Below are 17,052 nucleotides of genomic sequence, written 5' to 3'. Positions count from 1 at the left end.
TATTCTACTCTGCATCACTGCATTCTGTGCCACTCTATTCTACATCACTGCATTCTGTGCCACTCTATTCTACTCTGCATCACTGCATTCTATGCCACTCTATTCTACTCTGCATCACTGCATTATATGCCACTCTATTCTACTCTGCATCACTGCATTATATGCCACTCTGTTCTATTCTACTCTGCATCACTGCATTATATGCCACTCTGTTCTATTCTACTCTGCATCACTGCATTATATGCCACTCTGTTCTATTCTACTCTGCATCACTGCATTATATGCCACTCTATTCTACTCTGCATCACTGCATTATATGCCACTCTATTCTATTCTACTCTGCATCACTGCATTATATGCCACTCTGTTCTACTCTGTATTACTGCATTCTATGCAACTCTATTCTACTCTGCATCACTGCATTCTATGCCACTCTATTCTACTCTGCATCACTGCATTATATGCCACTCTGTTCTACTCTGTATTACTGCATTATATGCCACTCTATTCTACTCTGCATCACTGCATTCTATGCCACTCTATTCTACTCTGCATCACTGCATTATATGCCACTCTGTTCTACTCTGTATTACTGCATTATATGCCACTCTATTCTACTCTGCATCACTGCATTCTATGCCACTCTATTCTACTCTGCATCACTGCATTCTATGCCACTCTATTCTACTCTGCATCACTGCATTATATGCCACTCTGTTCTACTCTGTATTACTGCATTCTATGCCACTCTATTCTACTCTGCATCACTGCATTCTGTGCCACTCTATTCTACATCACTGCATTCTGTGCCACTCTATTCTACTCTGCATCACTGCATTCTATGCCACTCTATTCTACTCTGCATCACTGCATTATATGCCACTCTGTTCTATTCTACTCTGCATCACTGCATTATATGCCACTCTGTTCTATTCTACTCTGCATCACTGCATTCTATGCCACTCTATTCTACTCTGCATCACTGCATTATATGCCACTCTATTCTATTCTACTCTGCATCACTGCATTATATGCCACTCTGTTCTACTCTGTATTACTGCATTCTATGCCACTCTATTCTACTCTGCATCACTGCATTCTATGCCACTCTATTCTACTCTGCATCACTGCATTCTATGCCACTCTATTCTACTCTGCATCACTGCATTATATGCCACTCTGTTCTACTCTGTATTACTGCATTATATGCCACTCTATTCTACTCTGCATCACTGCATTCTATGCCACTCTATTCTACTCTGCATCACTGCATTATATGCCACTCTGTTCTACTCTGTATTACTGCATTATATGCCACTCTATTCTACTCTGCATCACTGCATTATATGCCACTCTATTCTACTCTGCATCACTGCATTCTATGCCACTCTATTCTACTCTGCATCGCTGCATTCTGTGCCACTCCATTCTACTCTGCATCACTGCATTATATGCCACTCTATTCTATTCTACTCTGCATCACTGCATTATATGCCACTCTATTCTATTCTACTCTGCATCACTGCATTATATGCCACTCTATTCTACTCTGCATCACTGCATTCTATGCCACTCTATTCTACTCTGCATCACTGCATTATATGCCACTCTGTTCTACTCTGTATTACTGCATTCTATGCCACTCTATTCTACTCTGCATCACTGCATTCTGTGCCACTCTATTCTACATCACTGCATTATATGCCACTCTATTCTACTCTGCATCACTGCATTATATGCCACTCTATTCTACTCTGCATCACTGCATTATATGCCACTCTATTCTATTCTACTCTGCATCACTGCATTATATGCCACTCTATTCTACTCTGCATCACTGCATTCTATGCCACTCTATTCTACTCTGCATCACTGCATTATATGCCACTCTGTTCTACTCTGTATTACTGCATTCTATGCCACTCTATTCTACTCTGCATCACTGCATTCTGTGCCACTCTATTCTACATCACTGCATTCTGTGCCACTCTATTCTACTCTGCATCACTGCATTCTATGCCACTCTATTCTACTCTGCATCACTGCATTATATGCCACTCTATTCTACTCTGCATCACTGCATTATATGCCACTCTGTTCTATTCTACTCTGCATCACTGCATTATATGCCACTCTGTTCTATTCTACTCTGCATCACTGCATTATATGCCACTCTGTTCTATTCTACTCTGCATCACTGCATTCTATGCCACTCTATTCTACTCTGCATCACTGCATTATATGCCACTCTATTCTATTCTACTCTGCATCACTGCATTATATGCCACTCTGTTCTACTCTGTATTACTGCATTCTATGCAACTCTATTCTACTCTGCATCACTGCATTCTATGCCACTCTATTCTACTCTGCATCACTGCATTATATGCCACTCTGTTCTACTCTGTATTACTGCATTATATGCCACTCTATTCTACTCTGCATCACTGCATTCTATGCCACTCTATTCTACTCTGCATCACTGCATTATATGCCACTCTGTTCTACTCTGTATTACTGCATTATATGCCACTCTATTCTACTCTGCATCACTGCATTATATGCCACTCTATTCTACTCTGCATCACTGCATTCTATGCCACTCTATTCTACTCTGCATCACTGCATTATATGCCACTCTGTTCTACTCTGTATTACTGCATTCTATGCCACTCTATTCTACTCTGCATCACTGCATTCTGTGCCACTCTATTCTACATCACTGCATTCTGTGCCACTCTATTCTACTCTGCATCACTGCATTCTATGCCACTCTATTCTACTCTGCATCACTGCATTATATGCCACTCTGTTCTATTCTACTCTGCATCACTGCATTATATGCCACTCTGTTCTATTCTACTCTGCATCACTGCATTCTATGCCACTCTATTCTACTCTGCATCACTGCATTATATGCCACTCTATTCTATTCTACTCTGCATCACTGCATTATATGCCACTCTGTTCTACTCTGTATTACTGCATTATATGCCACTCTATTCTACTCTGCATCACTACATTATATGCCACTCTATTCTATTCTACTCTGCATCACTGCATTATATGCCACTCTATTCTACTCTGCATCACTGCATTCTATGCCACTCTATTCTACTCTGCATCACTGCATTCTATTTCACTCTATTCTACTCTGCATCACTGCATTATATGCCACTCTGTTCTACTCTGTATTACTGCATTATATGCCACTCTATTCTACTCTGCATCACTGCATTATATGCCACTCTATTCTACTCTGCATCACTGCATTCTATGCCACTCTATTCTACTCTGCATCACTGCATTATATGCCACTCTATTCTACTCTGCATCACTGCATTATATGCCACTCTATTCTACTCTGCATCACTGCATTCTATGCCACTCTATTCTACTCTGCATCACTGCATTATATGCCACTCTGTTCTACTCTGTATTACTGCATTCTGTGCCACTCTATTCTACTCTGCTTCACCTCGCTCTACGGCACTCTATTCTATTCTGCACTCTACGCCACTCTACTCGCCACTGAACTCCATGCCACTTTACTATACACCACTGCACTCTTCAACAGTATACTCTGCAACACTACACTCTCTGCCACTGAATTCCGCACAACTGCACTCTACGCTAATCCACTTTCAACCACTCTGCAACACTGCCCTCTGCCATTCTAGCCATCACTCTACTCTGAAACAATCAATCTACTCTGCTACTGCAGTCTACACCACTCTATTGCACTCGGTGCCACTCTATGCCACTGCACTCTATGCCACTTTACTCTAAACCAATGCACTCTATGCCACTATACTCAATGCTGCTGCACTCTACGGCACTCTATTTTACACCATTGCACTAGAGTCTACGCCACTGTACTCTAAACCACTGCTCTCTCTGCCAATGCTCTACACCACTTTACTCAAAACCAATGCACCCTACGCCACTGCATCTATTCCAGCTTCTTTGCACCACTGCACACCACACCACCATGCTCTAAAACCTTCTATTTTATGCCTCTACACTGCACCACTGTACACTGTCACTGCTCCCTGCACCACTCTGAGCCTGCACTCTGACACTCTACTCATGACTGCCCTCTATGCCACTACACTCTACTGTGACCCACTCTGCTCCATAGCCCCTCTATTACACTCTATCCTGCACCACCCCACACCACTTCACTCTACTCAACTCCACGCTGTGCCACTCCATCCCATTGCACTGTACGCCACTGCGATCTACTCTTCATCGCTCTACTCTATGCCACTACACTCTACGATACTCTACATGACTGCACTCTACACTCCTTTACTCAAAAAACCCAGTGCACTCCACACAACTGCACTCTACACCAATCTACTCCGCATCACTGAACTTTACACCACTTCCCTCGAGGCCACTCTGCTCCATGATTCTCCACTCTGCGATGCTCTACTTCATTAAACTCTGCTCCACTGACACTCTACTCCACGCTATGCCACTCCAATATAAAGCACTGTACTTCACTCTGTGCCATTGTACTCCGCTCTATTCTATGACACTCCACTCTAGGCCACTCCTCTCTGACAATCTACTCTCCTGTACACCACTCTACGCAACACCCTCTAAGCCACTCCACTCTGCTCTGTGCCACTTCACTCTATGCCACTCCACTCTGACACTTTGCTTAACTCTGACACTGTGCTCCACTCTACGGCACTCAACTCTACGACACTCTACACCCTCCATGACAATCCACAACACTGTACGCTACTCCGTGACACTCCACTCCTCTTCACTTCACTTCACTTCTCTCCTCCCAACCCTACTATGTACTACTCCACGCCACTCTATTCCACTTCTTATCACTCTACTCCCCTTTACCCTACTAACATTTCGCCATCCTGAATAGCAGCCACTCTGCTGTACAACATTGCTAAAACATTTTGGCAAAGCCAATAACTCTTGCATAGACGAGACCTATTGGCTTTGCAAATGCTTGATGGAATTTCCTATGTTTATAGTCCACTTACCTGGTTACTGCACTGGATTGTCTATAAAGTTTATGGCCCTGAGAAGGGATAGGTTAAAAGTGGTAAATGGTGGAGAGATCTGCGGAGATGGACCTTGTTAAGAACATCCCCAATCTGACTGTCATCGTGAGATGCCACGAAGTGGCCGTAGTATGTTGCTAGTTGGGACTGCAGGGTTAGACCAAATTAGAGCCCTCCGTTGGCCAAAGCATGTGGCAGATCTCTTCAGCTATTCTGTGCCTGATCAGATGGTAAACGATGTGGACTAGTACACTACTGGGTAATGGATAGGACCCTCAGCAGTTTTGTCTTTTGTGAGTGTCAAGCAGTAAAGGGAATTATGAGGCAGCCTGTATGAACTTCCATCGACGACTGTTATGATTGTATGTTTTAGCGTGGGTTATATATTGTATTGTGATTGCATTATATAGCCCTTACTACCCTGACGAGGCATTGTCGTGCTTTGCGCTGGGCATCACTCTTCTCCGGTTCGCAGAGTTGGTGTTTTTTTTGTTGTTGTAGTTATTGTTGGTTGTGGGGATTAGTCTTGTGCTCCTAAATGAACTTTTCGAGGTCTTTACTGCACTTTCTGTGTGGTAGATTACTTTAGTAGAAAATTAGGTGTGATCTGTAGTGGGAGAGGCGTGAATGAGGATTTCATGCACTGGTTAGCAGTATTAATAGGCAAGCTACAGGAGACTAGGTAGTGAGTACTTGTATATTTTTCCACCTGCGTAAATGGAGGTAATCCCTCCCCCCACTTCCTCACTTTTTATAAATTTAAATTTCCCTTTTTAAAATGGGGTCTCTCTCTCCTTCTCTCATCCTCTCCCTCTCCCTCCTTATCATATCCTGGCATTAGAATTCTTTTGCTACCCCCTTACTCCTACCATCCCTAAAAAACATACTATCCCAAACCTATATTCAAAAACCTTAACATCTACACCCCATACTACTACTCATCCCTACTATTATTGAACTCTAAAAACTCCCCTACCCAATCCAGAAAATCTCTTACTACTCCACCATGAACTCTGCAAATCCCTTACTACCTCTACTTATCCCAAAACACCTTGATAACCCTTGCCCAGCCTTGAACACGAAAAAAAACCTTTTCCCCCATAACCCATGTCGGTCCCCATATCTAAAAGCATCTTTGCCCTGAACTCTTAAAAAAAAAAACAAAAAGGAAAAAAAAAACCTTACGATCTCTTACCAGCATTGTACAGTACCTGAAAATGGCCCGGCGTGCTACTTACCTGCCTTGCAAAGACTGTGGTAAAGGCAACATACCATGCTAGGGTTCTCGTTTTTTAGAAACGCTAAAGTCGTCTGCAGGGGCGGCTCCTCCATAATGGCAGAGGAGTGATGCCCCACTGCTCCGAGAACGCAGATGATCTATAAAATGATAAATAAAATAACAACATTGTTTTATTATCACAGTCTGGGGCGCAACCCTGATGAGTCTAGGGTGGGGCCATGGCAGGAAGGAGGAGTGGCAGGGGGTTATTAAGTGCGCATGTCTGCTTGGCCAGCCGCCTGAGGACAGCCAAACTGACATGCGGTCCTATGTTTCTCCAACTCCGCCGTGTTGCACAGCCGGGTGGAGAAAAAGCACAGGCTTCCCTGTGCCTTAGCGAGCATCAGTGCAGCGCTTCCCTGTGCCTCAGCGACCATCAGTACAGCCCGCTCAGGCCAGTCCTGGCGCTTCTCTCATGCTAGGTGTAGCACGAGAGCAGCCTCTGGATTGGGTGAAGAGCCTGTGTTTTTTGGGCCATTGACTGCCAGGACAAGAGGAGCAACGAGGCGGCCGTCAGCAGAAGTAGCGGGTAAGTCATTTTATTTTTATACCCGCCCCCTCGCGCTGCCTCACCACTTTAGACTGCCGCCACTGGTCGTCTGTGTGGTGCCATCCATCAGTACTGTGCAGGATACAGGTTGATGTAAGCAGTCTCTATCTGATAAGGAAGGATATTACATTATTCAACATTATCTAATGGTGCCATTAATCATGCAGTGGAATGCTAACCAATATGTTCCCCCTTTGTTTGTTTTTTGGGTGAAGTTATTCATGTGATGCAGGACACCCTGAATTAATTCCTGGTACTTTGCTCTGTCTTCCTAGGTGAAAGTTACACAAGAGCTGAAGAATATTCAAGCTGAACAGATGACCAAGCTGCAGGCCAAGCACCAGGCGGAATGCGACTTGCTGGAAGACATGAGGTAAGGTTACAGAAAGTTGCTGCAAACTTCTGTTTGGATGTCCGTGTTTTTTGGAAGGACATTTGGTTCACCCAGCTCCGGGAACTAACTCTGGAGTTTCCTCCCTCGATTTCCTGCATTTCGGCTGTTGTAGCGCCGGCACAGCTGGAAAGCATAACTGAAATTAATACAATACAAACTCTGTCGTTTGTTTTTTGTGGAGCGAATAGAATCAAACCAAGCATTTTTTTTAAATCTGTTTTAATAAGGCTGACTGAGTTAAAGAAACTCTTGTAAAAGTCAAATGCATTTGTTATGTTAGTCCAACTTGCATAGCGCAACAGCTGCCCCAGCAAAGAGCAGGCAGACTGCAAACTAGAGCCTAAACCACAGGGAAGAGATGAGATTTTATTGCCTTCCTTAGAACGTACACCGAGTATTAAGGTGTAGTTTGTTTTTCGGTCTGGTGTTAGACAGGACCTCTTTGATTTCCCTAAAAGTACATGGATAGTGTACTTGTAGGGAGGGGTTTTCAGCCAGCCCTCTTCTTCCCTTGGTCTGTTGTGTCATTCACATTTTTCTTCCACCCACTACAGCATGAGGCAGTGGGTCGGCCTTCTTCAGTCATTGGATAATTTCAGGGTGAGTGATGGTTTTCTGCCCTTTCACAAGGAGAACATCTGCACACAAAGTAGTCTGTTAACCGGCACAAACTATTACAACAATGAGTGTTTCTGATATCAGAAAATTATTTTTACTTTTAGTCAGTGTTTTCTTTATTTTGTTGATGGCCCAGCAGATCCCTTAAGCACTGACAAAGCCAAAATGGCTTGCTGTTGACGCCAGACTTGTTGGTGTTGCCTATGCTTGTTGGTAATGGGTTTATACAATGTTTAAATCCACAGATATCTGCTTTTTTCGGTTTGTCGGCGTTTATTTTTTCTAGATTTCTGTGACTTGGTAGGTGTTTAAGTGGGTCTGTGAATATTTGTTGATGTGGTTTTTCTGATCTCGGAGTGCACTTTGAAAAGGTGAGCCTTCTACTGTGGAAGGTGGCACGGTAGGGATTCCTAAAAAGAAACGGGAGTTCATCTAGCACTGTGTCCGGGCACTTCTGTCTTATGGGCAATTCAACCCTTGGGTTGCAGGATGTCTGACCATCAGAAGTTGATGGATTAAGTTGGGTCGCCCACCGTCTGTGGCACGGGCGTGTTGTGGGATTTGGACTCCCAATTTTTTTTTCTTTTTTGGTCCTGCTGCAGCTCTAGAGGCAATGCATCATTATATTTGCTTCTCCTTCTCGCTCTCCGTCTTGTCTTGGTGCCTTTGTTTTTCTTTTCCCTCTCAGTCAGCCCCTGGTTGTGTTGATACTTTACCTTTGTTTAGTATCTTTCTTATTTTGTTGTCTTCTTGCTCATTCTTATGTAATACGTTTTCTGTCCCTCGGGTTGTTTAGTTGTCTTTTATCTTGTTTGGTGTTTGGGTGGTAATCCAGGTTTGTTCACAGATTTGAACACATTCACATTGCATGTTAGAAATTAATGGATTTGCCTTAATTTCTGCTCTCTTGACAGCGGGTGATCTCGGTCATGAGAGGTGGGTTGGGTGATTTGGGTCATGAGAGGTGGGTTGGGTCATGAGAGGTGAGATGGGTGATTTGGGTCATGAGAGGTGGGTTGGGTCATGAGAGGTGGGTTGGGTCATGAGAGGTGAGATGGGTGATTTGGGTCATGAGAGGTGGGTTGGGTCATGAGAGGTGGGTTGGGTGATTTGGGTCATGAGAGGTGGGTTGGGTCATGAGAGGTGGGTTGGGTCATGAGAGGTGAGATGGGTGATTTGGGTCATGAGAGGTGGGTTGGGTGATTTGGGTCATGAGAGGTGGGTTGGGTCATGAGAGGTGGGTTGGGTCATGAGAGGTGAGATGGGTGATTTGGATCATGAGAGGTGGGTTGGATCATGAGAGGTGGGTTGGGTGATTTGGATCATGAGAGGTGGGTTGGATCATGAGAGGTGGGTTGGGTCATGAGAGGTGGGTTGGGTGATTTGGGTCATGAGAGGTGGGTTGGATCATGAGGTGGGTTGGGTCATGAGAGGTGGGTTGGGTGATTTGGGTCATGAGAGGTGGGTTGGATCATGAGGTGGGTTGGGTCATGAGAGGTGGGTTGGGTGATTTGGGTCATGAGAGGTGGGTTGGATCATGAGAGGTGGGTTGGGCCATGAGAGGTGGGTTGGGTGATTTGGGTCATGAGAGGTGGGTTGGGTCATGAGAGGTGGGTTGGGTCATGAGAGGTGGGTTGGTTGATTTGGGTCGGTTGGTTTGGGTCATGAGGGTTGGGTTGCTGCAGCTATTATTAGCTGACCGTGACTTCTTGTACGTTTGTGGATCTAGGAACCATGAGCCTCCCACAAAAAGGCTGGCGCTTGACGTATAGTTTTTCAGCACATATGGGCCCTCACCCCCTGAGGCCTGGGATTATGTTACATTTTTACACGAATGTGTGTGATGCTGAATGATATCAGTTTTTAATTTTCAACCCTATGCTTTTCAAACATTATATTTGTATTTGTTTTATAGTATTTACTGTCTGCTCACGATTTTTCATGCTTTAGTTAATATCACTCAAAAGGATGTGACTTGATTTGCTTGCACCAGCTTCTATGCTTTCTTGTGTATTCCCTATGCAGCGTGTCTGCTTTTTTTTTTCTTTCTCAAGTTTCAACAGTTTTTGACTGTGCAGTAATTCATTAGGTGGCCACACTTGCTTTAACTTTGGCTCCTATTTCTACCGTACGCCAACATAACTTTTTGTTGATAATTCAGCTACACGTCTATTGATACTGAGTCAGTCATTCGTTTCTATTTATTTTTCTCAGTATTCTGGCTATTGAGTCTGGTGTCTGTTGATTTTGGAAAGGAGTTGGAGAACACCCAGTGAAAGCTTACGTCATTACTCACAGGGATGTAATGGAGGAAGAGCTGCGCGTATGCTCTGAAAAGGGCGGCCAGTGGTGCTGATGCTGGTGGGAGCTAGTGGTGGTTTTCAGGGGAACGAGTTTGTCTTTCAGTACATAGAAGCACACCAGATTGTCTTTTGCCTGGTTAACATTCCCATGATGCAGAGTGTGGCTGCTAACTGGGCTGCTCCACGTTGTGGTTGCAGTTAAAAGAATACAAAATGTATTTTCCCATTGGTGGAATGTCGCTTGCACTGATTGTGGCTGGAGTCCTCCTTCCATTGAGAGATAGTTACATCAGCACCATTGAATTGGATAAGTGTGAGACTTGCAAGTGCAGCACTCTGAAAGCAAATCAAACCAGAATAAAGTCCTCTAATAAGCATATCCACTACTGTTCAGGAACAGCTGGTATTAGGGAAAAGTGGCGGGGCAGCACGGGGTGGGGCAGACGACAGCACATGCAACAAAAATATAAAGAACTTGCCTGCCGCTCGTCTGATCCTCTGCAGCACAGGCTGAGGCTCCCAGACACCCCTACAGCCAGGCTGAGGCTCCCAGATCCCCGTACGGCCAATCCAGACTTTGCTCTCAAGCTGCTGGCAGCATGAGCGGAACACTGGGATTGGCCCGAGCACCCTGGATTTGCGCTCTCACAGGGACTGGGAGCTTATGCCTGCTGTCTCCAACCTGGCAGCGCAGCCAAGGTTGGAGACATCTCAGGCGCATGTCGGTTTGGACGGCCAAACTCACATGCGCACTGAGCAGCAATGCTCACTGCTCCTCCTATGCCGTCATCCCTATGGTCTGTCCCCTAGACCCGGCCCTCCAAAGTAAAATAAAATGATAATAAATCTGTTATTTTATTTTACAAGGTTTGCATTTGTGCTGACAGAGGGGGCAACGCTCCTCCGCCATAACTAAGGAGCCGCCAATGCTATTGTATTCACTTTTTGTAGACTCTAGCAACGCTTTTAGGGTTACCCAATGCCAGGTGGTGATTTCAGGATGTCTGTCTTTGCACTAGAGGGAGATCTACTCTACTCGACAATCTCTTGCTTACCCGGCACAATGTCCACCTTTATGCAGTATTGTTCTGAATATCAGTTTTCAAAGGAACTTACAAATCAGGTTGCTGGTTGTAAACAAGATATCCTCCAATTCTCGGTTAGGGCTACACCAGGTTATCTCTTTTTTAGAATTCTATTTTTGTAGATAGTCTTGTGCTTGTCAGTTATGCGGCTAGCAGAATTATGTGGAATACAAGACATTTGAATGTAAGAATTAGATGAGGCTACTCTAGTCGAGAAACAACAAGACACTGTCAGGACAAGGGAAGCCCTTGTGCAAGGGGCCGCCCAGAAGGTCGCTGTTTATAATGTAACACAGCCAGATGCTGTAGGTGAAATGTGAACTTGGCATGGTTCACGTTTTATTTATTTATTTTTGGAATTTGTCTTGAAGCATAGTGAATAATCAAAGAAATTGTCTCAGGACTATCCAACTAATGTTGAGTGTTACTCCAATAATATAGCGGTGGGCATAAAATATACCGCTTCTGCCGCGCAACTTTCACAATGATGGCGGTATGCCGCTGTGTTGCCCTAAAGTTGATGAATAAAGCATAATCAACAAGTTTTGTGTTTTTAAACAAAACAAAAATGTTATTGATGAATGCAGTTTTGGACTTTGCGCGTGACCCTGCATGATGTAGAAATGTGGTATGTGTTTCAGGATTGGCCACTATGCATTGAATATTTTTATTATCTGGAAAAAAAATCTTGTTGGGATGGGCCACTGATTACCCAAAGTGCCAATCAACCAAAGTGGATGTGGATGCCTGAGAGATGTCTCCTGGCTCAGAAAGTGACAGATGCATGTTGGCGTGAAAACCCCAGCACTTGAAGTCTGGGCGCCTTCCAGGGAAGCGGAACAGCTGGAATGCAGGAAGACTGCTTCACTGCATTCTTTGCAAGGACACGCCCCTGCCAGATCCCCTCCGGCTGAGCCCAGGGCCAGGATGTTCAGCCTGCAATCTCTTGATATCCGAGGTCGCTGGGAGTCGAGCGATGCACTGTAACTGTCTGGGAGATTTAAGAAAAACCCTAAATCCGGTGGTTGCCTGAGCTATAGGTTTCTGTAGTAGTATTCCTGGTGCCGTAGATTGGGCATATAATTTCATAACAATGAGGGTTCTATTTTGATCATGTGAATCATGTGACATTGCTGAGCTTTAAATTAATAAAAAATAATACAAGGTAAAACCTTTTATGTGGTTGTGATGCTGCAGGTCCAAATTTCGATGATTGTGAAAATGCAATGCAATGTAGAATTGATGGCGTGGAGTGGAATGGAACGTAGAATTGATGGCGTGGAATGAATTGTTGGATTGATGACGTGGAATGAATTGTAGGATTGATGACGTGGAAGTCCGCCTTTTCCGCTTGGTTTGCCCTTGATTTGATCTAATGTTATTCGACAGGCGTGATCGACTTTAGCTGGGCCCCACATGCTAGTTCTACTCCTTGCCATGTATGTCTCTGTTGACGAGCCTCACTACAATGGCCGGCAGACCCTAGTATGGTGGCCAAGATTCTGTTTTGCCTGGATTCCTATGCCTCACTCCTTATAAGTTGCCTGTTGCGGCAGATCTTCCCTGAGGAGACCTTGTCCCTGCAAAACTTGCTGTTACCTGTTCTCAACTCTTAGTCACCGTGGCCTTGGGTCCATTCGCCATGCACCTTGTTTCATGGTGCTGGTCGCCACCTATTGTCTCTTGCCTTTCATGTCATCTTTAAGCTTTTTCATGATCTGGGCATCAAACTTGACATACCTACTATCTTTATTCAGCACATGAAATAAATAGCTTGTATTCTAGCATAGTTGTGGTTCTAGCTCTCTGCGTTACATTTCACATTTGCCACATATCCACCCACACCCTTCCGGCGACGTGCAACAATCAGGCGGGCTCCTGGCCAACCAACTGAAAGATGGCGGGGATCTACAAACAGGACAGAGTGTCTGTTTCACTCCATGCACAACCGCACAAGTTTGCCACATCACAATTGCAGCACTCCTCCGGAACCTCTTGCATTTTATGTAAAAGCACACATACTACTTATCTAGCTACCTCTCCTGTCACTTTTTGACTGTGCTTTTGACTTTGAGTGGAGTGGTGTGGCTCACTGGTTAGAGGTGGCAGACCCGTAAGCAGATAACGGCCCGGGACCAGGGTTCAATTCCCGATGCGGCAAGGTCGTGGACCAGAGTCAAAACGGACTCGGTAATTCTCGCCTCGGTGCCTACTCTAACCAGGGAACACACTCTGCAACTCTGGGCATTAAGCTTGCCTCATCTCTACAACGGCCCCCCACAGACGCCGGAGATGCCTGGTTTCACCTTGGAGATACCCAGAAAGGGACCATCTCACAGGGAAAACCAGGACGGGTTCCCCAGCGGTCTTCAGCGCCAGGATACTCCATGGAGTCACAGTGCGCACAAGTACACCCACATTTACATTTACATTTGAGCCTGCACATACTTTGCTCCCTCTTGGCTAGGTGTGATCTACACAAATACTGTGTACATATATAGACCCAGTGCTTCCCAGGTCACCGTCACTAAGGACCCACACTCCACCTTCATGTCAGCCTAGCATGCTAGCCTCTTATTCGCCCACCGGGAATTGTTCTGGGGCCTGTCCGGAGGATGCAGTACTGTTAGCCGTACCCCTCAAAGCTGACAAAAAGAGCCAGCCTCGAGACAGTTTCCCATTCGGGAAAACTATGTGGGCTACATTCAGACTAGTGAGCGAAGGCCACGCATTACCGATCACGACTGTATGCTTTTTCATGAAAACAGTAGATTTCCTGTTCCAATAAATATCATGTGTAATAATGCTCTTGGTATATTTTAGGTCTAGCATGACAGCCAGCTTTGAAGCAGACATTTTGTTTGCATTCTAATTACACGGTACTTTGCCTCCGCCCCCTACAACCATTGGCTTTTTTTGAGCAGCCTTTTTCAGCCATTGGCTTGAGACTTCGTCAATAACATCTTGTCTGAGCCAAGGAGTGTTTCTTTCCCACATGTTAAGGTGTATCATTGCACTTTCAGTGCAGTGCCTGCATTGAACTGCATGAGGGACTACTTAACAGTATAGGCCTTCCTGTATGCTCTTCCTGACTGTTTCATGTATCTAGCTTTGTTTCCCCTGTCCACTATCCCCCTTGGTTTCTCACTACCGCTCCTACTTCCGTCCCATGTTTGCTTCTGGTTCTAGCTGCCTGCTCTTCCCTCCTATATAGGCTTCTCGTGAGTGCCATGGAGGTCAGGTTTATTTTTGTTTTCTTTTTTCATTTTCGATATTGAATTTTCACCCTTTTTTGTATCAATTACTAAAGAAGATCAGGCGGCAAAGTGTCCTTTTTTTCTATATATTGCATTCTTTCGTTCTGTGTCATAGAATCATAAAAAACTATTATGAATGCTCCCCGGGATCGTTGTAAAGTCTTCAGAGACCCAGAGAATGATGCGCATTATCTTTGGAAACTTACTTAGCCAAAAACTTTGGAAGGTCGTTTTCTCCCTAAAATCTTAGAACATTTCTTTTTTTAAGAGTATTGTGAAAGCCAGGTGGGTGGAAAAATCACTGTTTTAATTTCTTACGTCCGCCTATAGTGTCCTTAAGGTACAGAAAGGGCTAGTGTGAAACACCTGAGCCAAACATGCCAATACATCTTCAACTTGCCTTTTTTGCTGCTATTTTACTCTCCAAATCGTAGAATCTCTCTTTCGCTATCTCTCTTTTCCCTGAAGGAAAGTTGTATTTTTTAAGCCGAATTAAGTATCTGCACTGGTACAGAACACACCAAAATGAATTACCAGGGGTGAATTCGTCTTGTACATTTGAAACCCACTCCAGGATTAGTACTTTGCATACTATTCATTTGCAATTAAAAAGCATGCATATAATGACCTACTTCTCTTTTTAAGTGTATCTGATGTTGTGATGTTTTTGAAGGTCTCATAATATCACAGGAGCAACTTCTTTTCTTTTAAAATATGTATTTGTGGCTATATTTTTCTTGCACATACCAAATGTGTTTTACTGTCAAATTTGCAAAATGTACTAACACCCCCTCCCCCTCTATTAACTAAATTTGGTGTACAGTGCCCAGCGTTTTATAATTTGGAATCCATGTTTACAGATTTGCAGTCCAGTGTCCGTCATTTGTTATTTTGCTGCCTAGGGCAGTGTTTATGCTAATTTAGAATCCAGTGCCAGAAATGTGTGAATTTAAGAGCCTGTTCAAAACAATTGCTAATTTGGAACAGAGGGGCACGTATTTCCTACTTTAGGAGCCAGTACCAGATTTTTATGCAGTTCCAGGAATTTGCATATTTGAGACCCAGTGCCAGTTGTTTCAAAATTTGGAATCGAGTGTTTTCAGATGTGGAATTCAATGTTGGGACAGAAAGGCTTGGCTTACAAACGTCAGGGCTCAATGGAAGGGCAACTGTCGGCAGTCGCCCCCGGGGCCATGGTGCTAGTTCACCTCCTTATGAACTGCTCTGTGGCTTGCAGCTTGGGCCTCTTTTTCTAGCCCGTGCTGGTTGTAGCTTGCCGGGTTGAACTGTTTGACACGAGGCGTGCACACACTACGTACAAAATGCAAATGTCTAATTCCTCTTTGTTTTACTCCACTCAGGGCTTTAAGTGGGCCGGGTCGGAGCACCGGCAGTTTTTTTTTAAGGAGCCCTCGAAACTGGTCTCTATCGGGCTCTGTTTTGTGCCGTGGCACAGGAGGTCCGTTTTTTTCCGAGCGTTATAGGGGAAAGGAAATCTTTTTAAAGAGAGTAATTTTCTCTTTGGATTTCTCTTCTTATTTCAGAACTAAGAAGCAGCAACATTGTCGTGGTGTCACCAGGGCTTTAAGTGGAAGCTTTTTTAGTATTATATACAAGCCACAGTTGCTGCTTATTTATTTTATGCAACTAACAACCATTGACAAAGCCAATAGTCCCGACTTCTTGTTAAGTATGATGTTACTTGTTGTATCATATATCTGGATGCAATGACAGAAACAACAAAATGCCAATCGGGCGGCACACTATGCTAAGTAAGCACAAACTTTTAGCTTACGTGATTTTAAGCCACGCCCTTAATTACATTGGCCACGCCCCCTTGAGAGACACCCCTCCCCCCAGTTTTTCCATCCCACTTAAAGCCCTGACTCCACTTAGGGCACACTTATTGCTTCGCTTATAACACTTTTGGTGCACCCCTTTGGACGTCACACATCATCCAAAAACCCTTTTCTCACATCCCTCTCAATGAACCCACGCTTTACATGTGGCACTTAACGAACTTATTGGTGTCCTTCTGATGACGCCTTAAAGTGCCTCTGAGCCCTGTTTGGGGCGCTATGCACACGCAACAACACGTCTGCTTGAGGTTAAGTGAGAATGCCACCTGATTGGACGCTGCCTAACAGTAGTTGGAACAGGCGTTGTGACGTCCTTATTAGTATTCAGCACACCTAAAATAGCGCCAAGACCTTAATTTTACTCTTAAGAGTAGTATTGGTCCGCCGTTGAATCAGTATACCCGGTTTCGTCATCATAATTTGGCCACTTCGGGACACTTTTGTGGTGAAAGGAGCGTGTATCTCTGGTACAGCTGGCAGCTTTGAGGTGTTTGCTGTGCAAATACTGGTTAATGAGGGTCAAAGGGCAATGCGCAGTGTTGAAACTTTTTCTTCTTACAGCGCTCTCTTCCCAATATCCGTGGCTGTGACCGTTCCAAAGGCCCTGTGCTTGTTGCAAAAGAGGGAAACATTGATTTTGTGGAAAAGAATGCAATGTTGGGAAATGTTCG

The 17,052-nt window shown here is 44.5% G+C and overlaps 1 protein-coding gene across 7 annotated transcripts in view; it reads left to right on the top strand.

Moving 5' to 3' along the window:
* FCHSD2 (FCH and double SH3 domains 2) overlaps positions 1–17,052 on the top strand; it is a 502,468-nt gene that overhangs the window by 12,535 nt on the left and 472,881 nt on the right. For all 7 annotated transcript variants that reach the window (XM_078658542.1, XM_078658546.1, XM_078658544.1 and 4 more), the window contains exon 2: positions 7,141–7,238. In XM_078658542.1, the coding sequence (XP_078514668.1) occupies positions 7,141–7,238 (98 nt within the window). The remainder of the gene's footprint in view (positions 1–7,140; positions 7,239–17,052) is intronic.

This window comes from Lissotriton helveticus, chromosome 8, assembly GCF_964261635.1.
Source record: "Lissotriton helveticus chromosome 8, aLisHel1.1, whole genome shotgun sequence".
In the NCBI taxonomy this organism is placed as follows: Eukaryota; Metazoa; Chordata; class Amphibia; order Caudata; family Salamandridae; genus Lissotriton; species Lissotriton helveticus.
Note: the sequence above shows the minus strand (reverse complement) of the source record. Positions and strands in the feature narration are given on the sequence as shown.